The 23659-nt window shown below is 43.2% G+C and overlaps 1 protein-coding gene across 1 annotated transcript; it reads left to right on the top strand.

Annotated features, from left to right (window-relative positions):
- Window positions 1–20316: 20316 nt before the first annotated feature.
- On the top strand, window positions 20317–23525 carry LOC124680299 (BTB/POZ domain-containing protein POB1-like). The gene is made up of 5 exons (XM_047215370.1): window positions 20317–20515; window positions 21866–21933; window positions 22027–22090; window positions 22294–22573; window positions 22691–23525. The coding sequence occupies exons 1-5, from the start codon at window positions 20317–20319 to the stop codon at window positions 23523–23525; spliced, it is 1446 nt and encodes a 481-aa protein (XP_047071326.1).
- The last annotated feature ends 134 nt before the right edge of the window (window positions 23526–23659 follow it).

Here is a 23659-nt window from a genome sequence, read left to right as displayed (position 1 = left end):
CAATGGATTGAAATTTTACATTCCTATAGCTAGTATTTTGTCATTGTAATGTGATATGTTTGTGTTACATTTTGATCTATTCCCAAAAAAGTGCTTGACCGGTTACTAGGACATTTTCCTGACTTCTATTCTGGATAGTTTTCTTAATTTCTCACTTAATAATAATTACTGTTTTTGGTTATTTAATTTTCTATCTAGTTGCAGTTTTTATTTTTTTTAACTATCACTGTTGTTGTTTTTTTATGTTAATCTATTTAAGATTTTTTAGAACTTATATGTTGTTGCACATTTTGAACATTAAATCTGCATTTTTTTCCTACTTCGGTAGCTTATATGTAGTTGCACACCACATACATACGTGAAACCAGGCGGTGCGGCTACAGCATAGCCATGTTGCTTATGTCACATGCATTATGACATATATACGCTTCACTCGCCTAAATCAGTTAGAATAAGGTTCTCTTTGCACTATCCTCGCTTCGTTGGTGTGTCTAGCATTGACAGAGGGCGCGTGGAGTCATGTGTCCAGTGGATCTCTTGGGATCCGGCCGGTTTTCATGTTAGTTGGTGTGGTTTTAGGTTAGTTTCTTTCAACATATGGTTATTATCTTTAGCGACGGTTGCTTGTCTAATGCGTTGGTCCTTTAGAATCTTAACACGGCAACTTTCCATTTGTCTCACGGTCCGCCTGCAAGGATGGGCTAGGTGGTTGAGCTGTACTGTTACTCAATACATGCTCCACTTGTATATATCCGTGTCCCTCTGGTTCTTCGCAGTTCCTGTCAGCCACCCATCGATCTCTCGCCTATTGTGCAATGTGCAATTAACACATATTCTTCTCCTTTTTTTGTCCGTAACCTCTTGGAAATTAGAGTATGTTGCTACTTTTTCGGATGCTACAATCAATAACCCTTTTTCTTTTATTAAAGAATCCAAATGTGATGTGTCTTTTGTTGGAATTTTGGCCCATATTTGATCAACACAATAAATATTCCATAAATTTCTAATAAATCCTAGAGGCCCACTTGGTCCATTCATGCATGGCAGGGGGTAGGACAAAAGTTTAGTCCCACATTGCTAGTTGAAAAAGAGTTGGAGCAACTTATAAGGAGAGATCTTCATACCATTTGTATGAGAGAAATAATAGGAGGAAATAGGAGCTGACCACACGCGCGCTCCTCCTCCGACGCCGCTCGCTCGCCTCGTCACGTCGCGCCGCGGGTTGCGACTGAGGCATTCCATCCCGTCTACCGGCGTGCACCGCTGGACGGAGAAGTCTTGCGCCGCCGCTCAAGACTTCTCCATCCCGTCTACCGGCATGCACCGTTGGACGGGACATCAGGCCCCCGGAATCCCGTCTCTTGTGATCCTGTATGGGAGAGAGGCGATAAGGTTTTTGGGGAGCGCTCTAGCGCGACTGCTGGCTTCGACATCGACACAGAGGCCGACGACTACTTCCCCAACGACGACTTCTTCCCCGACATCAGCAACCTCTTCAGCAACATGGCTCTCAACGGCGACAACACCACCGCTGGTTCCTCTTCTGGACCGTATGTGTTCTTGCCTTCTTTTTATGAGATCATGATGTTCTTCCTTCTCCTAGCAACATGTTCAGGCTCATTATCAGGAAACACATTACTCTTATCAATCTGTTTAGACTTGTTGCTCCTTTACTCTATGGTGATTTGCATGACTAGTTTAGTCTCAAACTTTTTAGTCATGTTTTATCTACTGTTTTATTTGATTAAATCATGGGGAAATTTGCTAATATATTTAACAATCCAAAAACCTTATAGGCATTATTCCCTGGTTAGCTTTGCTTCATCTCTCAAGCCTCCTCCTTTCGAGGGCGTGAATTACAAGAGGTGGCGTGCGAGAGCTATTCTCTGGCTTACAACCATGAGATGCTTTGACGCCACTAAGGGCAAGCCTGAAGGAGAGCTTACTCCCCTCGAGGAGAAATCTTTTGAGTATGCTGACACCCTTCTGAGGGGTGCTATCATCAGCGTTCTTGGCGAGAACATTGTTTAGTCGTATTTGTCCGTCTCTACGGGCAAGGATATGTGGGACGCAATCGAGGCCAAGTTTGGGGTCTCGGATGCGGGCAGTGAAATGTATGTCATGGAACAATTTTATGACTTCAAGATGCCTAATGAGCGCTCCATCGTTGAGCAGGCTCATGAGATACAGTCCATTGCTAAGGAACTTGAGCAGTTTACTTGTGTGTTACCGGAGGCATCATTGCCAAGCTTCCTCCTTCATGGAGGAATTTTGCTACTTCTCTGAAGCACAAGAGACAAGAGTTCTCCACTACGGATCTCATTGGTTCTCTTCTCGTGGAAGAAAAAGCAAGGGCAAAAGACACACGTGCTCGAGGTGTTGAGGGAGGTTCTAGTGCCAACGTGGTATAGAAGAAGAACTTCCAATCCTACAAGTCCAAGAACAAGAATGATGGCAAAGGAAAATTTGATGGGAAGAACAAGGCCTCACAGTCTACCAATTTCAAAAGGAATACCGATAAAAAGAAAGGAGTAGTCACGTCTGTGGTGATCCTGATCATTGGGCTCCCAATTGCCCAAACCGCTTTGACAAGCGTCAACAAGGAAAGGGCGGCAAGACTGCCAATGTTTTCATTGGAGACACTGAGATGAAGAATGCTGGGTATGGTATATTTCCTACTGTCCTTTCAATATGTCATTCTCCTGAATGGTGGATAGACACAGGTGCCAACGTACACGTTTGTGCTGATATCTCCATGTTTTCTTCTTATCAGGTCGCAGGGACTTCCTCCGTGCTGATGGGCAACGGCTCGCATGCTACTGTTCGTGGTGTTGGTACGGTCGATCTGAAGTTCACTTCGGGGAAGATCGTGCGCCTGAAGAATGTGCATCATGTCCCTTCTATCAATAAAAATCTTGTTAGCGGATCGCTTTTGTGTCGTGATGGCTACAAGATTGTGTTTGAATCCAATAAATTTGTTGTGTCAAAATTTGGAACCTTTGTTGGTAAAGGAGTGCGGAGGCTTGTTCCGCTTATCCTGTCAGACGTTTGTAATAAAGTTGTTAATCATATTTGCACCAACATTGAGACAAATGTTTGGCATTCACGTCTTTGTCATGTTAATTTTGGGTGTATGATGCGCCTAGCTAAACTTAATTTAATCCCGAGTTTCACTAATGTAAAGGGTTCTAAGTGTCAAGTGTGTGTTCAAGCTAAGCAACCCCGCAAGTCTCATACGGCTGCGGAGGTAAGAAATTTGGCACCTCTAGAACTCATACATTCAGATATTTGCGAGATGAATGGTGTGTTGACAAAAGGTGGAAAGAAATACTTTATGACGTTTATTGATGACTCAACTAGATATTGTTATGTGTATCTTCTGAAATCGAAAGATGAGGCGTTAAGTTTCTTCAAAATCTATAAAGCTGAAACAGAAAATCAACTTGAACAAAAGATCAAGCGGCTTAGGTCTGATCATGGTGGAGAGTATTTCTCCAATGAGTTTGACTCATTTTGTGCGGAACATGGTATAATCCACGAGAGGACGCCTCCCTACTCACCTCAGTCAAATGGGGTGGCCGAAAGAAAGAACCGCACTCTAACTGATTTGGTTAACGCCATGTTAGACACATCGAGTCTCTCCAAGGCATGGTGGGGGGAGGCGATATTGACTGCGTGTCATGTCCTAAACCGAGTTCCCACAAAGAATAAGGAGATAACTCCATTCGAGGAATGGGAGAAGAAAAGATTGAAACTCTCCTACCTACGGACTTGGGGATGTTTGTCTAAAGTCAATGGGCCAATTCCCAAGAAGCATAAGCTTGGACCAAAAACTGTTGATTGTGTTTTTCTGGGCTATGCTTTTCATAGCATTGGCTATAGATTCTTGATAGTAAAGTTTGAGGTATCCTACATGCATGTTGGTACAATCATGGAGTCGAATGATGCGACTTTATTTGAGGATATATTTCCCATGAAGGATATGCCTAGCTCATCGAATCATGGAATGCCTAGTACATCTATCCAGGAATTCGCTACAATTCCTGAATCCACCATTCCGATAGAACAACTTGATAATCCCGAGGAGGATAACAATGAAGCTCCTAAAAGGAGTAAGAGACGGAGGACTGCGAAGTCCTTTGGTAATGATTTCATTGTGTATCTCGTGGATGACACTCCCACTTCCATTTCAGAAGCCTATGCATCTCCAGATGCTGACTACTGGAAGGAAGCTGTCCGAAGTGAGATGGATTCCATTTTGGCTAATGGAACTTGGGAGATTACTGATCGTCCTTATGGGTGCAAACCCGTAGGATGTAAATGGGTGTTTAAGAAGAAGCTTAGGCCTGATGGTACAATTGAAAAGTACAAGGCACGACTTGTGGCCAAGGGTTATACCCAAAAGGAAGGTGAAGACTTCTTTGATACTTACTCACATGTAGCTAGATTGACTACCATTAGAGTACTACTATCACTGGCTCCCTCATACGGTCTTCTAATTCATCAAATGGACGTTAAGACAGCTTTCCTAAATGGAGAGTTGGATGAGGAAATTTACATGGACCAACCAGATGGATTTGTAGTAAATGGTCAAGAAGGAAAGGTGTGAAAATTGTTGAAGTCTTTATATGGTCTCAAGCAAGCACCTAAGTAGTGGCATGAGAAGTTCGAAAGAACTTTAACTGCTGAAGGCTTTGTTGTAAATGAAGCTGATAAATGTGTGTACTATCGCCATGGTGGGGCGAAGGAGTCATTCTTTGCTTGTACGTCGATGACATACTGATTTTCGGAACCAACCTGAATATCATCAAGAAGACCAAGGATTTCTTATCTCGCTGTTTTGAGATGAAGGATCTTGGTGTAGCTGATGTAATCTTAAACATCAAACTACTGAAGGATGATAATGGTGGGATTACACTGCTTCAATTTCACTATGTGGAAAAGATCTTGAGTCATTTTGGGTATAGCGATTGCAAGTCTTGTCCAACGCCTTATGATCCTAGTGTGCTGCTTAGAAAGAATAAAACGACAGCTAGAGATCAACTGAGATATTCTCAGATTATTGGCTCGCTTATGTATTTGGCTAGCGCTACGAGGCCTGACATCGCCTTTGCTGTGAGCAAACTTAGCCGATTTGTCTCAAATCCTGGTGATGATCACTGGCATGCTCTTGAAAGAGTGATGCACTATCTAAAAGGCACTGCGAGTTATGGCATTCACTATACCGGGTATCCGAGGGTACTAGAGGGTTATAGTGACTCAAACTGGATTTCTGATGCTGATGAGATTAAAGCCACTAGTGGATATGTATTCACACTTGGTGGTGGCGCTGTTTCTTGAAAGTATTGCAGCAGACCATCTTAACAAGGTCAACAATGGAAGCAGAACTCACAACACTAGACACAGCCACTGTTGAAGCAGAGTGGCTTCGTGAACTCTTGATGAACTTACCCATGGTTGAGAAACCAATACCCGCTATCCCAATGAACTGTGATAATGAAACTGTGATCATCAAGGTTAACAGTTCTAAGGATAATATGAAGTCATCAAGGCATGTGAAGAGGAGATTAAAATCTGTCAGAAAAATGAGAAACTCCGGAGTTATTGCATTGGATTATATCCATACGTCTAGAAATTTGGCAGACCCCTTCACAAAGGGTCTATCATGTAACGTGATAGATAATGCATCAAAGGAGATGAGTATGAGACCCACCGTTTAAGTTGTCCACAGTGGTAACCCATTCTATGTGATCGAAGATCCCGTGAATTAGAACTGGGAGACAAGCTGTATGTCAACTGAGAGGAAAGTATCCTTACTTTTTGTATGATACCACTCCGTAAAAGATGTAATACTTTCCTAATCTGCACGGTAGGCTGATTTATCTTAATGTGTTCTAAGTGGCTTATTTAAGCACAAATGTTGTCCTGCAGAACATTCGTTGAAGAACACACCTATATGAGTTTGGTTGTTAAAACATCGCAACCAATGAGAGTTGGGTGCTCTCTAATAAACTCATGAAAGGCCATGGAGTATGACGCATAAGCTCCACCCGCGGGGAAGCCCTGCGACGGCCTAGTACCGGTCAAGGCTCTTTGTGAAGCTAGATTAGCAGAAAACTTGCAGTTCAAGGCTTAGTCCACTGTTCAAGTAGCAGTCTAGTGTAGCATAGAGTTCTGGTGAAAATTCAACTTAACAGTCTTCACTATAGTACCGGTATATAAAACAATATTTTGGAATCAAATGCAAATTCTATGTGCCTCTAGGATCTGGTGGGGGATTGTTGGAATTTTGGCCCATATTTGATCAACACAATAAATATTACATAAATTCCTAATAAATCCTAGAGGCCCACTTGACCCATTCATGCATGGCAGGGAGTGGGACAAAAGTTTAGTCCCACATTGCTAGTTGAAGAAGAGTTGGAGCAGCTTATAAGGAGGGCTCTTCGTACCATTTGTATGAGAGAAATAATAGGAGGAAATAGGAGCTGACCACACGCGCGCTCCTCCGACGCTGCTGCCGCCGCTCGCTCGTCTCGTCACGACATGTCGCACCGCGGGTTGCGGGAATGCCTCGAGCCGAGAGCCTCTCTCTCTTTCTTTTTTCCACTCATGAACGGGTAATGAACAGACGCAAGAATCTGAAACGTTTTTTTAGTGGGTGATACGTCCCCGACGTATCCATAATTTCTGTCGTTTCATGCTTGTTTTATGACAATACTTACATGTTTTGCTTGCACTTTATGATGTTTTCATGCATTTTCCGGAACTAACCTATTAACAAGATGCCACAGTGCCAGTTCTCGTTTTCTCGTCGTTTTTGGTTCGAGAAAGGCTGTTCGGGCAATATTCTCGGAATTCGACGAAACGAAGACCAAACCTCCTATTTTTCCCGGAAGCGTCCGAACACCGAAGAAGAGTCGGAGAGGGGCCGGAGGGCCACCACACCATAGGGCGGCGCGGCCTGGCCTGGGCCCGCGCCGGCTCGTGGTGTGGCGCCCCCAGTGCCCACCGCGCCGCCTCTTCGCCTATTTAACCCCTTTCGACCTAAAAACACCGGAACTCCGGACGAAACTCCGGAAAGACTCCGGGGCGCCGCCACCATCGCGAAACTCCAATTCGGGGGACGAAGTCTCGTCCCGGAACCCTGCCGGGACGGGGAAGTGCCCCCGGAAGCCATCTCCATCAACGCCATCGCCTCCACCATGCTCCGTGAGTAGTTCCCCCATGGACTACGGGTTCTAGCTGTAGCTAGTTGGTATTCTCTCCCCCATGTACTTCAATACAATGATCTCATGAGCTGCCTTACATGATTGAGATTCATCCGATGTAATCGGTGTTGTGTTTGTCGGGATCCGATGGATTGTTACATTATGATTGTCTATCTACAAAGTTTATGAAGTTATTGTTGTTGCAATCTTGTTGTGTTTAATGCTTGTCACTAGGGCCCGAGTGCCATGATCTTAGATTTGAGCTCTATACTTATTGCTTAGATTGTATCTACAAGTTGTATGCACATGTCACTGTCCGGAACCAAAGGCCCCGAAATGACAGAAATCGGGACAACCGGAGGGGATGGCGGTGATGTGAGGGACACATGTTTTCACGGAGTGTTAATGCTTTGCTCCGGTACTCTATTAAAAGGAGTACCTTAATATCCAGATAGTTTCCCTTGAGGCCCGGCTGCCACCGGCTGGTAGGACAAAAGATGTTGTGCAAGTTTCTCATTGCGAGCACGTACGACTATAATTGGAAAACATGCCTACATGATTAATGATCTTGATATTCTGTCTTAATGCTATTTCAATCCTATCAATTGCCCGACTGTAATTTGTTCATCCAACACTTGTTATTGGAGAGTTGCCACTAGTGTAGATAGCTGGGAACCCCGGTCCATCTTTAATCATCATATACTCGTTTTACATGTCAACTGTTTTCTGGTGCCATTGTTCTCATATTACTACTACTGCTGCTGTGTTACTGTTACCATTGCTCTCATATCATCGCTACTTTCACATCACCCCTGTTGCTAGTGCTTTTCCAGGTGCAGCTGAATTGACAACTCAGTTGTTAAGGCTTATAAGTATTCTTTACCTCCCCTTGTGTCGAATCAATAAATTTGGGTTTTACTTCCCTCGAAGACTGTTGCGATCCCCTATACTTGTGGGTCATCAAGACTATTTTCTGGCGCCGTTGCCAGGGAGGCATAGCTCTACTCATAAGTTCACCTGGGGAGTACACTCTACCTCTCTCTCTTCTTTTATTTTGTTTAGTTTACTTTTGTCTAGTTTATTTGTGCTTAGTTTATTTCTGTCTAGTATTATTTTGCTTAGTTTACTTTTGTCTAGTTTCTTTTTGTCTTGTTTTATTTGTCTCATATACCCAAAAATCCATAAAAATTTGAAAAAAAAAAAAATTAAAAATTGCTGTTATGGGAGAACCAACAACCTACTTGGAGCTTATAGAATGGTATAATTGTTATAGAGAATCAAGAACTGGTAAAATAATGAGTGCTATGATAGAAAAATTGAATACAATTGCTAAAATCTTGCTTGAACGCCATAATATAAACTGTTGCTCTCAACAGGATACTAAACATCTTAAATTTCAATGTGGCTTTAGTGAGGAATTTTTAATTAAGAGCTATAATCGGAATTGCTACATTCATTATGGGTTCGAAGAGGTAGAACAATTTGTCTTATTTATGGGAGCCTCCGAGATAGAATCCTTCATGGTTGAGAATTATGAAACTTGTGTTGTTTGTAAGGACCTTAAAGATTATGTCTCTACTATCCTTAATTCTTGCATAGAATGCTACAGTAGGAATCCTTATATCCTTGATTATAAAGAGAGACACATTAATGCACAAGAATGCACTCACAATTTGCGGGAACTCGTGGAAGAAGAAACTGATGAACCTGAAAGCTCATTGGATGAAAAAGAGGAGGAAATTGTTGAACCTGAAAGCTCATTGGATGAAAAAGAAGAGGAGAGCGACGAACAAAATGAGGAAGAATGGATTAGCTACCCATGCCAACCTTCTAATGAGAGTAACTTTTTATCTCTTACACTATTTGATTGTCCTCCATGCTTACCGGAAGAGGTTGAATGTTATGTTCCTGTGGATTCTCTTGAAATAGTACCTATGAGTAAAACTTGTGAAAATAATTATGCTACTGTTATTTATGATAATCCATGCTACTTTGATAAATCTTATGATAATGCTTTGTTTGTGCCTGATGTCGAAATGCATGGTACTAAAGAATTTTGCTTGGCAAATGTTTATGATAAAGCTCTAGATGATGGTCCTATGTTACTTGACAATATTAATTGTGCTACTAATGAAAATGGGATTGGAGAATTCTTGACTTATTCTATGAGTCCCATATCTATTGAGATTGATCAACTACCTTGTTATATTATTAATAAAAGTAAGTTTGAAAGTTTTAATTCCACTATTCTTGAACTTGATAAAAATTATGTGTTTGGAAATCATGAAAAGTATGCTGCATGTGATAGCTATATTGTTGAGTTTGTTCATGAAGCTACTGAAAATTATTATGAGAGAGAAAAATATGGTTATAGAAATTTTCATGGTACTAATACACCTCTCTATATGCTGAAACTTTTGAAGTTATCCTTGTTTTATCCTCTTATGTTTGTCACTTTGTTCTTCATGAATTTATTTGTGTACAAGATTCCTTTGCATAGGAAGCATGTTAGACTTAAATGTGTTTTGGAATTGCCTCTTGATGCTCTCTTTTGCTTCAAATACTACTTTCTGCGAGTGCATCATTAAAACTGCTGAGCCCATCTTAATGGCTATAAAGAAAGCAACTTCTTGGGAGATAACCCATGTGTTATTTTGCTACAGTACTTTGTTTTATATTTGTGTCTTGGAAGTTGTTTCCTACTGTAGCAACCTCTCCTTATCTTAGTTTTGTGTTTTGTTGTGCCAAGTGAAGCCTCTAATCGAAGGTTGATACTAGATTTGGATTTCTGCGCAGAAACAGATTTCTATCTGTCACGAATCTGGGCTGTTTTCTCTGTAGGTAACTCAGAAAAATATGCCAATTTACGTGCGTGTTCCTCAGATATGTACGCAACTTTCATTAGTTTTGAGTTTTCTGATTTGAGCAACGGAAGTATTTTATTAAAATTCGTCTTTACTGGCTGTTCTGTTTTGGCAGATTCTGTCTCTGTTTTTTTGCATTGTCTCTTGTGGACTTTAAGCGAGGTTTTCTAGACGTAGAGGGCTGTAGCTAATGTTTTATTGAGTTATTGCAATGTGCCACTACAGGAGCAAGGTGGATTCAAATTTTTTTGAGTACTAACCCCTCTAATGAAGTTTATGAGAAGTTTGGTGTGAAGGAAGTTTTCAAGGGTCAAGAGAGGAGGATGATATATGATCAAGAAGAGTGAAAAGTCTAAGCTTGGGGATGCCCCCGTGGTTCATCCCTGCATATTTCAAGAAGACTCAAGCGTCTAAGCTTGGGGATGCTCAAGGCATCCCCTTCTTCATCAACTTATCAGGTTCCTCCCCTGAAACTATATTTTTATTCGGTCACATCTTATGTGCTTTACTTGGAGCGTCTGTATGTTTTATTTTTGTTTGTGTTTGAATAAGATCGGATCCTAGCAATCCTTGATTGGGAGAGATACACGCTCCGCTTTTTCATATGAACACTCGTGTTCTTCGTTTTACTTTTAATGTTCAATGATAAAAGTTGGAAGCTATTGCACTTATTTATATTTGGTTGGAAACAGAAAATGCCTCATCATGTCTTGGGTAATTTGACACTTGGCAATTGTTTTGAGCTCTCAAGTAGATCATGATTAAGTTTTTTCATGTAGTCTAAGCCTATTAGTGGAGAACTACCGTAGAGCTTGTTAAAATTGGTTTGCATAATTGATCTCTCTTAAGGTCTAGATATTTTCTGGTAAAAGTGTTTGAGCAACAAGGAAGACAGTGTAGAGTATTATAATGCTTGCAATATGTTCTTATGTAAGTTTTGGCTGTACCGGTTCATACTTGTGTTTGCTTCAAATAGCCTTGCTAGCCTAAGCCTTGTATCGAGAGGGATTACTTCTCATGCATCCAAAATACTTGAGCCAACCACTATGCCATTTGTGTCCACCATACATACCTACTATGTGGTATTTGCTGCCATTCCAAAGTAAATTGCTTGAGTGCTACCTTTAAACAATTCAAAATTTATCACCTCTGATTTGTGTTAATGTTTTATAGCTCATGAGGAAGTATGTGGTGTTTATCTTTCAATCTTGTTGGGCAACTTTCACCAATGGACTAGTGGCTTCATCCGCTTATCCAATAATTTTGCAAAAAGAGCTGGCAATGGGATTCCCAGTCCCAAATTAATTAACCAAAATAGACACTCCTCCATGGTATGTGATTGTTGGACGGCACCCGAGGATTCGGTTAGCCATGGCTTGTGTAAGCAAAGGTTGGGAGGAGTGTCATCATAATAAAACTAAAATAAAAGGGCACTCCTTCATGGTATGAGATTGTTGGCAGGCACCCGATGATTCGGTTTAGCCATGGTTTGTGAAAGAAAGGTTGGAAGGAGTGCCACCCAAAAATAAAAATAACTCATGGGAGCCGCTCTTTGAAGGTTTGTCTAGCAAGGGGGTTAGAGTGCCCACTACCATTCGTTGACAACAACAAACACCTCTCAAAACTTTACTTTTATGCTCTCTTTATGTTTTCAAAACCAAAGCTCTAGCACAAATATAGCAATCGATGCTTTCCTCTTTGAAGGGCCATTCTTCTACTTTTATGTTGAGTCGGTTTACCTACTTCCTTCCACCTTAGAAGCAAACACTTGTGTCAACTGTGCATTGATTCTTACATACTTGCATATTTGCATTCATCATATTACTTTGTGTTGACAATTATCCATGAGATATGCATGTTACAAGTTGAAAGCAACCGCTGAAACTTATATCTTCCTTTGTGTTGCTTCGATGCCTTTACCTTGAACATATTGCTTTATGAGTTAACTCTTGTGCAAGACTTTTGATACTAGTCTTGAAGGTATTATTCATGAAAAGTTTTGCTATATGTTATCTATTTGTTAGCAACTATAGATCGTTGCCTTGAGTCACTTCATTCATTTCATATGCTTTGTAATAGTATGATCAAGGTTATGTAAGTAGCATGTCACTACAGAAATTATTCTTTTTATCGTTTACCTGCTCGGGACGAGCAGGAACTAAGCTTGGGGATGCTGATACGTCCCCGACGTATCCATAATTTCTGTCGTTCCATGCTTGTTTTATGAAAATACTTACATGTTTTGCTTGCACTTTATGATGTTTTCATGCATTTTCCGGAACTAACCTATTAACAAGATGCCACAGTGCCAGTTCCAGTTTTCTGCTGTTTTTGGTTCCAGAAAGGCTGTTCGGGCAATATTCTCGGAATTCGACGAAACGAAGACCAAACCTCCTATTTTTCCCGGAAGCGTCCAGAACACCGAAGAAGAGTCGGAGAGGGGCCGGAGGGCCACCACACCATAGGGCGGCGCGGCCTGGCACGGGCCGGCGCCGGCTGTGGTGTGGCGCCCCGAGTGCCCACTGCGCCGCCTCTTCGCCTATTTAACCCCTTTCGACCTAAAAACACCGGAACTCCGGACGAAACTCCGAGAAAGACTCCGGGGCGCCGCCACCATCGCGAAACTCCAATTCGGGGGACAGAAGTCTCTGTCCCGGCACCCTGCCGGGACGGGGAAGTGCCCCCGGAAGCCATCTCCATCAACGCCATCGCCTCCACCATGCTCCGTGAGTAGTTCCCCCATGGACTACGGGTTCTAGCTGTAGCTAGTTGGTATTCTCTCCCCCATGTACTTCAATACAATGATCTCATGAGCTGCCTTACATGATTGAGATTCATCCGATGTAATCGGTGTTGTGTTTGTCGGGATCCGATGGATTGTTACATTATGATTGTCTATCTACAAAGTTTATGAAGTTATTGTTGCTGCAATCTTGTTGTGTTTAATGCTTGTCACTAGGGCCCGAGTGCCATGATCTTAGATTTGAGCTCTATACTTATTGCTTAGATTGTATCTACAAGTTGTATGCACATGTCACCTGTCCGGAACCAAAGGCCCCGAAGTGACAGAAATCGGGACAACCGGAGGGGATGGCGGTGATGTGAGGGACACATGTTTTCACGGAGTGTTAATGCTTTGCTCCGGTACTCTATTAAAAGGAATACCTTAATATCCAGTAGTTTCCCTTGAGGCCCGGCTGCCACCGGCTGGTAGGACAAAAGATGTTGTGCAAGTTTCTCATTGCGAGCACGTACGACTATAATTGGAAAACATGCCTACATGATTAATGATCTTGATATTCTGTCTTAATTCTATTTCAATCCTATCAATTGCCCGACTGTAATTTGTTCACCCAACACTTGTTATTGGAGAGTTGCCACTAGTGTAGATAGCTAGGAACCCCGGTCCATCTTTAATCATCATATACTCGTTTTACATGTCAACTGTTTTCTGGTGCCATTGTTCTCATATTACTACTACTGCTGCTGTGTTACTGTTACCATTGCTCTCATATCACTGCTACTTTCACATCACCCCTGTTGCTAGTGCTTTTCCAGGTGCAGCTGAATTGACAACTCGGTTGTTAAGGCTTATAAGTATTCTTTACCTCCCCTTGTGTCGAATCAATAAATTTGGGTTTTACTTCCCTCGAAGACTGTTGCGATCCCCTATACTTGTGGGTCATCAGTGGGTTTTGAATACGAATTGAATACGAAGGCTGTTCAGGTTCGGCTGCTGCCTGTTCGGTTCACCTCCCTGACCCTTCGTTTCATCTCCTTGCTTGGCTTGTCCGGTTCCTCTCTCTGTGACTATAAAAGAGGTCGCTCCTCTTCAGAAACACACGATGAGACACAACACCATATGCGCCTACCACTCGGTTCCACAGCTTTGCGCCGCTCGAGACTTCTCCATCCCATCTACCGGCGTGCACCGCTGGACGGGACAGCAGGCCTCCGGAACCCCGTCTCTTGTGATCCTGTACGGGAGAGAGGCGATAAGGTTTTTGGGGAGCTCTCTAGCGCGACTGCTGGCTTCGACATCGACATAGAGGCCGACGACTACTTCCCCAACGACGACTTCTTCGCCGACATCAGTAACCTCTTCAGCGACATGGCTCTCAACAGTGACAACACTACCGCTGGTTCCTCTTCTGAACCGTATGTGTTCTTGCCTTCTTTTTATGAGATCATGATGTTCTTCCTTCTCCTAGCAACATGTTCAGGCTCATTATCAGGAAACACATTGCTCTTATCAATCTGTTTAGACTTTTTTGCTTTACTCTATGGTGATTTGCATGACTACTTTAGTCTCAACCTTTTTAGTCATGTTTTATCTACTGTTTTATTTGATTAAATCATGGGGAAATTTGCTAATATATTCAACACCTTTAAATTTTAAACTGCTAGTTCCATATATGAGTTGAATAGGAATTGATTTTACCATTTAACTAAGAAAAATAGTAGATAAACGAGGAATATAGGAAATAAATTAGATATGCCATCTACATAGTGCGATAGTATGAATTCTAGACAAGATACAAGAACTAGAAAAAACAACACAATCTCAATTAGAAGATTTTAAGATAACGTACAAGACGTAGAAGAAGACCCGTCCACATTGTCGGTGTTGTCGTCCATGTTGTCGATTAGGGTTGTCGATGTTGGGGAAGAAGTCGTCGTGGGGAAGTAGTCGTCATCGTCCGTGTTGCAGAACATGCCAGAAGTCGCGTAGTCGCACCAGTGCTAGAGCCATAACTGGAGAAAGAGTGGTGCTATCTTAGTTTAAGTGTAAGGAGAAGAGGCATGCACTCAATTTAGTATTAGTGCTGCCTTCATAATCTTTGCAGTTTACACTACAAGTTCAGTACATATTCCTTTAGCTAGTCATCTTGACCTGTGCTATAGCGTCGGTAGCACCGGCCGCAGCTCCACCCCTGAGTCGCGCTACCAAAAACCTTATCACCCTTCTCTCGTATAGGTCGTAAAGAAGCAGTGTTTCAGAGATCTATTGTCCCAACCCGCGGGGCATGCCGCAAGACGGGGTGGGGAAGACCTGATCGGCGATGTAAAGCTCTGGAACCGAGTGACAGACGCATATGTTGTTCCAGAGAGGAGCAACCCCTCTTATTGAGATAAAAAGGAGGAGAAACGAGGAGGTGGAAGGTGAACCAAACATGCGTCGACTGAAGCCAAACAACCTTCGTATTTATTTTCCACTACAACAAAACGTTTCAACTTTGGTGCAACTCTTCAAATTCCACTCATGTGTAACAAAACGAAGTCGAGGCTCGGGGCTCATACCTCCAGCCCACGTCGAGGCGAGGCGTGGCGGAGGAGGAGTAAGAGTAGCGTGTGTCTATGAGTCCTCTTCTCATGAGTGTATAATAAGTAGAACACCCCCCTTAAGGAGGTCCAACTCTTTCTAAACTAGCAAGGTGAGACTGTATTTTTGTCCCACCTGATTCGGAAATACTTCATGGGTATTCCAACGATGTAGACAAATTCCGGCAATCCCGGATGGACCATAGATGGTGGATGTGCCTATGGCTCAACTGGATGGCCCAGTTGCTAATTGACCAAGATGGGGATCCAGGATCAGAAGCTCTAGGTGGATCCATTAGCGTTGTAGCAAGTCAGATCTGCACCGATATAAGTTAGTCGGATCCTTACGTGTAGGGCAAGTTGTACCAATTAGGTTAGGGCTAGTTGAGTCTGACCTGGACTACTCCTTGTAACCCTAGATCCTAGCGCCCTTATAAGCCATATCACGGGAGCTCTTGAGGCAAAACCAACCATCTTATTGTAGATACATACCAAACTCATATATATGACGAGGCAATAAATTTTAGTACTGAAATTATGTCACTCGACTGTAACAACAATCATTAAATATAGCAAAGATGTATCAACACCATACAAGAATATCCTCAAGATAAACAACTCAAATCTCGATACGTATGTATGATTACATGATCAATCCTACCCAATCCCCATCCACCTCACATGCCTACAAAGAACTACTCACTCACTCACGGTGATGGAGAGTGAGCACATAGTTGACGGAGACGGTGTTGATGACGATGGTATTGAAGATGACGTCGAAATCCCCCTCTCCAGCGTGGAAAGCAGAACCATTATGACCCCCGAAATGAAGATCGTGGTGGTTGTCATGGGCATACCATTTCGGTACCCATAATTATTATACCTAGCTCGACCCATTATGGAGATGACCCAACACGATGACTCAATAAAGCTGGACATGCAAGTAATATCGACTTGGTGTACAAGAAAGATGACTCTCAGAAGGCCCAAGAAGGCAACTCCAATACGTAGTGACTAGGACCCTTGTAACCCTAGCTTGGTTACATATATAAAGCCAGGTAGGGGCACCCCTTGGGGCATGCCATATTATATCGCAACATAGATAAGATAGACACAACTCCGCCTATGGCGGCTCCTTGTAACACAATTATGATCATATAATGGATTGCTAGCAGGATGTAGCGATTCTACACCAAGGGAACGTGAACATGGGTACGTCGTGTGCCTACTCTCGCTCCTGGAATCTCCATTGTTGTCTTCTCCCTAAAACCTAAGTCCATGATCCATGGGCATTGCCGATGTCACCCCTCGTCAGTGGCGCTCTGTTTTGCAAAAAACTCTGTCCTACCAGGAGAATAGGTTTTCGGGGTATATAAGGAGGTACGCGAAAGGAGGATGCGAGACGACGTCCGAGGGCTGAAAGAGCGCAGGTGGCACGACCTGGGGTGGGCCCACGCCACCTGCTCTATATCCCATCCCATTGACCTCATGGTGGCCCACTATAGCTTATTTTGTTCGTCTCAAAAATTCCGAAGTGGCCTCTGACCTTGCCCTTTTTGGAGCCCCGTAGCTCCGGTAATCTCAAAACTACTAACATAAGGTTTTTATCCTAGGCAGAGTTAAAACCAAAATAAAGGGACTTTATAGGAAAGTCCCATAAATCATCTAAAAACGCTGAAGTAATGATATATTAATGCAAATAACAATATAAACTATTCGTATAAGTCATTATTATGATGATACAAAATGCACATATGAAAGGGCTAGTAGGGATAGCCGGTGAGGAGAACCTTGACCACAACTAGAATGACATAACCAAAAACCCTAGCTGTGGTACATCACCATAGCCATCAAGGCACCTCTTATTCGTCTTCATGAATCAAGGACATAAAAGCAACACATAGGGGTTTTCCCTCCGGGGACCTGAAGTTGGGTAAATCGTATCCTCTGTGTTGGTTGTACTCCGATGAAACCACCAGCGCATTCCTTCCTCAAAACACAAGTCCATCATCCATAGGCATTGCCGTGTGATACGTCCCAAACGTATCTATAATTTCTTATGTTCCATGCTACTTTTATGATGATACTCACATGTTTTATACACATTATATGTCATTATTATGCATTTTCCGGCACTAACCTATTGACGAGATGCCGAAGAGCCGATTCTTTGTTTTCTGCTGTTTTTGGTTTCAGAAATCCTAGTAAGGAAATATTCTCGGAATTGGACGAAATCAACGCCCAGGAGCCTATTTTTCCACGAAGCTTCCAGAAGACCGGAGGACTTACGAAGTTGGGCCACGAGGTGGCGCCACACTAGGGCGGCGCGGCCCAAGCCTTGGCCGCGCCGGCCTGTTGTGTGGGGCCCTCGTGTGGCCCCCTGACCTGCCCTTCCGCCTACTTAAAGCCTCCGTCGCGAAACCCCCAGTAACGAGAGCCACGATACGGAAAACCTTCCAGAGACGCTGCCGCCGCCAATCCCATCTCGGGGGATTCAGGAGATCGCCTCCGGCACCCTGCCGGAGAGGGGAATCATCTCCCGGAGGTCTCTTCATCGCCATGATCGCCTCCGGATCGATGTGTGAGTAGTTCACCCCTGGACTATGGGTCCATAGCAGTAGCTAGATGGTCGTCTTCTCCCCATTGTGCTATCATGTTAGATCTTGTGAGTTGCCTATCATGATCAAGATCATCTATTTGTAATCCTTCATGTTGTGTTTGTTGGGATCCGATGAATATTGAATACTATGTCAAGTTGATTATCAATCTATCATATATGTTATTTATGTTCTTGCATGCTCTCCGTTGCTAGTAGAGGCTCTAGCCAAGTTGATACTTGTGACTCCAAGAGGGAGTATTTATGCTCGATAGTGGGTTCATGCCTCCATTAAATGCAGGACGAGTGACGAGAAAGTTCTAAGGTTGTGGATGTGCTTGTTGCCACTAGGGATAAAACATCGATGCTTTGTCTAAGGATATTTGTGTTGATTACATTACGCACCATACTTAATGCAATTGTCTCGTTGTTTACAACTTAATACTGGAAGGGGTTCGGATGATAACCTCGAAGGTGGACTTTTTAGGCATAGATGCATGCTTGGATAGCGGTCTATGTACTTTGTCGTAAGGCCCCGATTAAATCTCATAGTACTCATCATGATATATGTATGTGCATTGTTATGCCTTCTTTATTTGTCAATTGCCCAACCGTAATTTGTTCACCCAACATCTCGCTATCTTATGGGAGAGACACCGCTAGTGATCCGTGGACCCCGATCCTATTCTTTACATCTGAAATACAATCTGCTTGCAATTGTTATTTACTCGTTCTTCGCAAACAACCATCATCATCCACACTATACATCTAATCCTTTGTTTACGACAAGCCGGTGAGATTGACAACCTCGCTGTTACGTTGGGGCAAAGTTCCGTGATTGTGTTGTGCAGGTTCCACGTTGGCGCCGGAATCCCTGGTGTTGCGCCGCACTACACTCCTCCGCCATCAACCTTCAACGTGCTTCTTGGCTCCTCCTGGTTCGATAAACCTTGATTTCTTTCTGAGGAAAAACTTGCTGCTGTGCGCATCGTACCTTCCTCTTGGGGTTCCCAACAGACGTGTTAATTATGCGCAATCACCGTGGTACCCCCACCTCAGCAGCCTTCTCTCCATTGCCAAGAGTGATAGAAGAGCAAACAACAAAGTGGCCTGGGATTTGCAATCCTTCGAAGGTCTATTTTGATCATCCCAACTAAACCACGCTGTGTAGAGCCCTTTCAGAAAGTTAAATATTTTTACACTGAGCCCTCCCAACCTTTTCGGTGAGCAAACATGTGCCCAATTTACTAGGCATTTTCTTTCGCTAGTTTCCTCTTCAGCACTCCAAAGGAACCCTCTTCTCAACTTATCAATATTTTCAATTAACCACTTGTCAGCAGGGAAAGCTGTTAGGTGGTAGACTGCAATCAAAGTAATAACAAATCTAACAAGTATTAGTCGGGAGTCCATCAATTTCCCTTTCCACACTTTGAGCTTGCTAGCAATCCGATGCAAGATGATTTGGAGCTCAATTCGCTTTGGTTTCTTTAGACCCAATGGCAGCCCCATATATTTTGAAGGGAAAACCCCAAGTGTGCCACCGAAATCAGCCAAGATCTAGTCAGAGTCGATCTCACCAACTCCTACAAAATAAGCCACACGTTTCTAGATATCTGTGTCTCCAAATAGTTTCAAAGTCTGAACAACCCTAATATCCGCAGCATGCGGTCTAATGAAAATTGCGGTGTCATCAACTTAGAAGCTTGCCCTCATCCTAGATGTGTTTCGAGCAGAGAAGATGGCAATTCTTGTTCAGTAGCTAGCATGATGTGGAACCATTACCAAAATGAATAACACAAGGGAAAGAGGATCCCTTGACTCAATCCCCTCAAATGCCTGAAGATCTTCGCTACTTCCGATTCAGCAAGACTCTTGACGAAGAAGAAGCAAGAAGCAAAGCAACTATGTCTCGATGACGTAAACCCATCCTTTCCAAAATCTAAAGAAAAACCTATAGTCAAAGGTCTTAGCCAAATCGAGCACAACTAACATATTAACTAGTCAAAATTTTGGTAGTCACTCCGATCGATTTTAATTAACTCAGATTTAGTATATCTTGAGGAAACATCGAAAAAGTTATAAATAAAACACATACGCACCAGATTGTCATATCATTTGCAATTCAATCACTTTCTAGGGCCCCCTTGCCAATTTCTTACCTCCTCGGGGGGTTGGGGGTTGCTTCTCCAAAATGAAAAAGGTTCGCGGGTTTTGCAGAAGTCCATTCCTCCTCTCGCCTTGTCGCCTTCTCGAGCTAGGGTTTACCGTACACGCTCCCTCGCCTCGCGTCCCCCTCCCCCGATTTCCAGCGGTGGTGGAGCGCATGGACGGCGCCGAAGGGCCGACGGCGGCGGGCTCGGAGACGGGCCTGGAGCTCTCGTGTGGGGGCTTCGATTTCGCGTTCAACTCGCAGAACTTCTCTGACAGGGTGCTGCGGCTGGAGATAGTCGCGGGCGGCAGCAGCGGAGACGAGGTCGCCGGAGGATCCCTCGCCGGCTCGAAGCGCGGCCGCAACGAGGAAGGTGCGTAAGTGCTGCCACCCCCGCCGTTGGGTAATCGTGGTTGTGTAATTATATGCTGTTTGATGCGATTTGGATGTTAATTTCCGTGGGGAAATTCGCGGCTCGTTTGCGACGCATGCTCGGGTTGATTTTGTTTTCCACGGGGAAGCGGTAGAGGGGAATCCGTGAGTTCTGAGCCTGAGCTGATGTGGTGTTGATGTAAGAGTTACTGAAATTGGAAACTGTCCTCCATTGAGACAATGTAGTGTGGTAGCAAAATGTGGTCCTTCATACGATTGTTGTAGGTGCTCCCTAAAACTCTAGTACTCTTCTGTCTCCATACCATAAGACCATAACCACATTACAAGGTATAAGTTCAAGGTTCAGCATTTAGGGTCAACAACTCAACATCATGCTGCCATTTTGCTTGTTCACCTCTTGTGTGTGTGTGCCGAAATATTAAGGTTATTAGTAGCCTATTTGATAATCGCTTACTTCTAAGAGGTGCAAATACGGAGTGTATGCAGGTATATTTGGTATTGGCACATTATGCTGATAAAAGGTACCTGTTGGTTGCGTGTTCCGCAGTATGCAGAGGTCCACAGACCACAAGCCACAGTATGCTGATCAAATGAACTGCCCCTTCCCCTTTTAGCTATGGACTTGCTTCTGCTAGAAGCACTTTGTATATTCCATACAGCAGATCATCCATTACCGGTTTCGGATTAATTTAATTTAAATCAACAACTTAATTTTATCAGAGGGCCTGTAGATCCATATCCAGACTTTCTGCACGCACTCCTCCACAATCTATTCCACCCCAATCACTGCTGCTCTGCCCATGTAACTCTACCTCACAAAGAGAGCCGGGGGGGGGGGTCTGCAGCCAATGTCTGAACGACCAGATCACATGCCCCATGATTTTCTTTCTGTTCACGCACAGTCTAGTTTCGCTTCATTCAGAGGATCAAGAGGGTAGATGATTCTTAATGTTTGCATCAATATGTGATTTTGGCGTGGAATATGGCTGATTGGTTCATTAACCCACAACCTTTTCATTCTTACTTGAACGCGTTCGTACAGAATTCTATAGGATTCTTGGGGTAACATTTATGAATGCTTCACTGATTGAGCTACATGCTTGCATAGGTCCCTGGATGCAGCTAAGTAAGTTTTTGCATTTTCCTGATGTTATTTTAATCATTTTTCCATGTTGCTGAAGATCAGTTAAATGAATCTGCACCCATAATAGAGCAGAGTGTTCCCAGTATTTTAAACAGCAAGGAACTTGTCTAGTGAATCTACTCTGTACTACATCCTTTCCATGTTTCTCCTTCATTCCTCAGTCTTATCTTTGTATTTTTTTGCCAGTTTTACGAGTAAAGACGATGTATATCAACTCAGCGATTCTTGCTGCAAGAAGTCCTTTCTTTCTCAAGGTTGCCTTCTTAAATACTTTTGCTCTATAATCAGTTCATCCTTTCTAATAAGATTTTTGTAGATCCTTTCTAATATGATTTAGTGCTTCTCAGCTTTTCTCAAATGGCATGAAAGAATCTGATCAGACATGCCCAACGCTTAGGATAGCTGATTCAGGTAATGTGATGACTCAGATGTAACATTTTTTCTCTGGAACCTAATTTTCTATTGTAATAGTGTTACTTATTGAATAGAAAATTATCATTAGTCACACTTACATAGCCATTTACACACCCAAAAGGCTTTCCCTTGTTGTTTAGTTATTTATTATTGAATTTTTTCCTTGATTCGTTTTCCTTTTTGTTTTCATTCTGAAACAGATGAAAATGCCCTTATAGAGCTTTTAAGCTTTATGTATAGTGGAAAGCTTACAACAACTGAGCCCACTTTTCTTCTTGACATCTTGATGGCCGCGGACAAATTTGAAGTCGTTTCTTGCATGAGGCACTGCTGTCAGTTGCTCAGAAGTTTGCCTTTGACAACAGAATCTGCACTGCTCTACCTAGATCACCCATACTCTTTGTCAATGGCAGCTGAAGTTCAGCTTTTGAAAGGTGCTGCCAAGGAATTCCTCGCCAACAAATACAGGGATTACAATAAGTAGGTGATCCCCATTGGATGGAGCCATCTTTTCTTCCTTTTCAGAGAGAAGTGTAGACATTGTTGTCACAAAATCATGTATGATATGTATTCAAGGCTTGTTTTGTCTTATTTCAGGTTCCAACTGGATATGATGAACATTTCTCTTGCTGGTATTGAAGCCATACTTTCAAGTAGTGACCTACATGTGGAATATGAAGATCAGTTATTCTACCTCATGCTCAAGTGGGCCCGTGTGCGATACCCAGAATTGGAGGAAAGACGTGAGATCTTGAGTTCTCATTTGCTCCCGCTGGTTCGCTTCAGTCATATGACCTACAGGGCGTTTCAGAGGATCCTAACTTGTACCGATAATGACATAGACCATGAGCAAGTAACTAAGCTTATCACTGGGGTACTTCTGTGCAAAGCCTATCCTGCACACAAGCCAGGTGCTCTTGCAGCGTGTGCGACCTCTTGTTTGCCAGTTGCAGAGCGAGCTTACAAGTATAGACATCTGAAAGTGGTTGTGTTTGATAAACCCCGCCCGCAGGTTATAGCTTACATGGACCTGAAGCATGAGGAATGCGCCCAACTTCTTCTGTCACAACATATATTCTCGCAACCACTCCATGTTGCAGGTCAGTGTTTTGTTCTTATGGCAAGATGTAACAATCATGAGCAGAGTGGGTCGTACAGATTTGGCCTCTACTTGTGGTTCAACCCGGTGCTGAAGGGCTCAAGGCGTGTGACAGTAGATTATGAGTTTGCTTCAAGGACAATGCCTTCACGGCAGTTTGTGAGCAAGTTGAATGCTAGTCACACCTTCACTGATGATGTAGCAGTTGGACATAGTGATCTCTTCTCGGTTCCATGGTCAACGTTGATGGCTGACGATGGCTTCTTCATCGATGGTGTACTACATCTCAGACTTGATTTGACGGTGGTTGGGCAGATGGAGCCGCAAACGTGATATCTTACTCAGCAAAGTTAGGTTTATGGCTTGCTTGTGATCCTTGCTTAATCCCGCCTGCCAAGATGATTTGAGGTCCTGCCCAAAGAGGAAGAAACAGCCAGGGTCCATCCGCAGATTGCTTAGCCACTGCC

This window comes from Lolium rigidum, unplaced genomic scaffold (assembly GCF_022539505.1).
Source record: "Lolium rigidum isolate FL_2022 unplaced genomic scaffold, APGP_CSIRO_Lrig_0.1 contig_1215_1, whole genome shotgun sequence".
In the NCBI taxonomy this organism is placed as follows: Eukaryota; Viridiplantae; Streptophyta; class Magnoliopsida; order Poales; family Poaceae; genus Lolium; species Lolium rigidum.
This window is presented reverse-complemented; position numbering and strand designations above follow the sequence as displayed.

Excerpts from the sequence above, each read along its gene's own strand:
- LOC124680299 (XM_047215370.1), top strand. The coding sequence starts at position 20,317 with ATGGACGGCGCCGAAGGGCCGACGGCGGCGGGCTCGGAGACGGGCCTG. Across the intron at positions 21,934-22,026 it reads GAAGTCCTTTCTTTCTCAAG|CTTTTCTCAAATGGCATGAA; the intron begins GTTGCCTTCTTA and ends AGTGCTTCTCAG. Across the intron at positions 22,091-22,293 it reads GCTTAGGATAGCTGATTCAG|ATGAAAATGCCCTTATAGAG; the intron begins GTAATGTGATGA and ends ATTCTGAAACAG.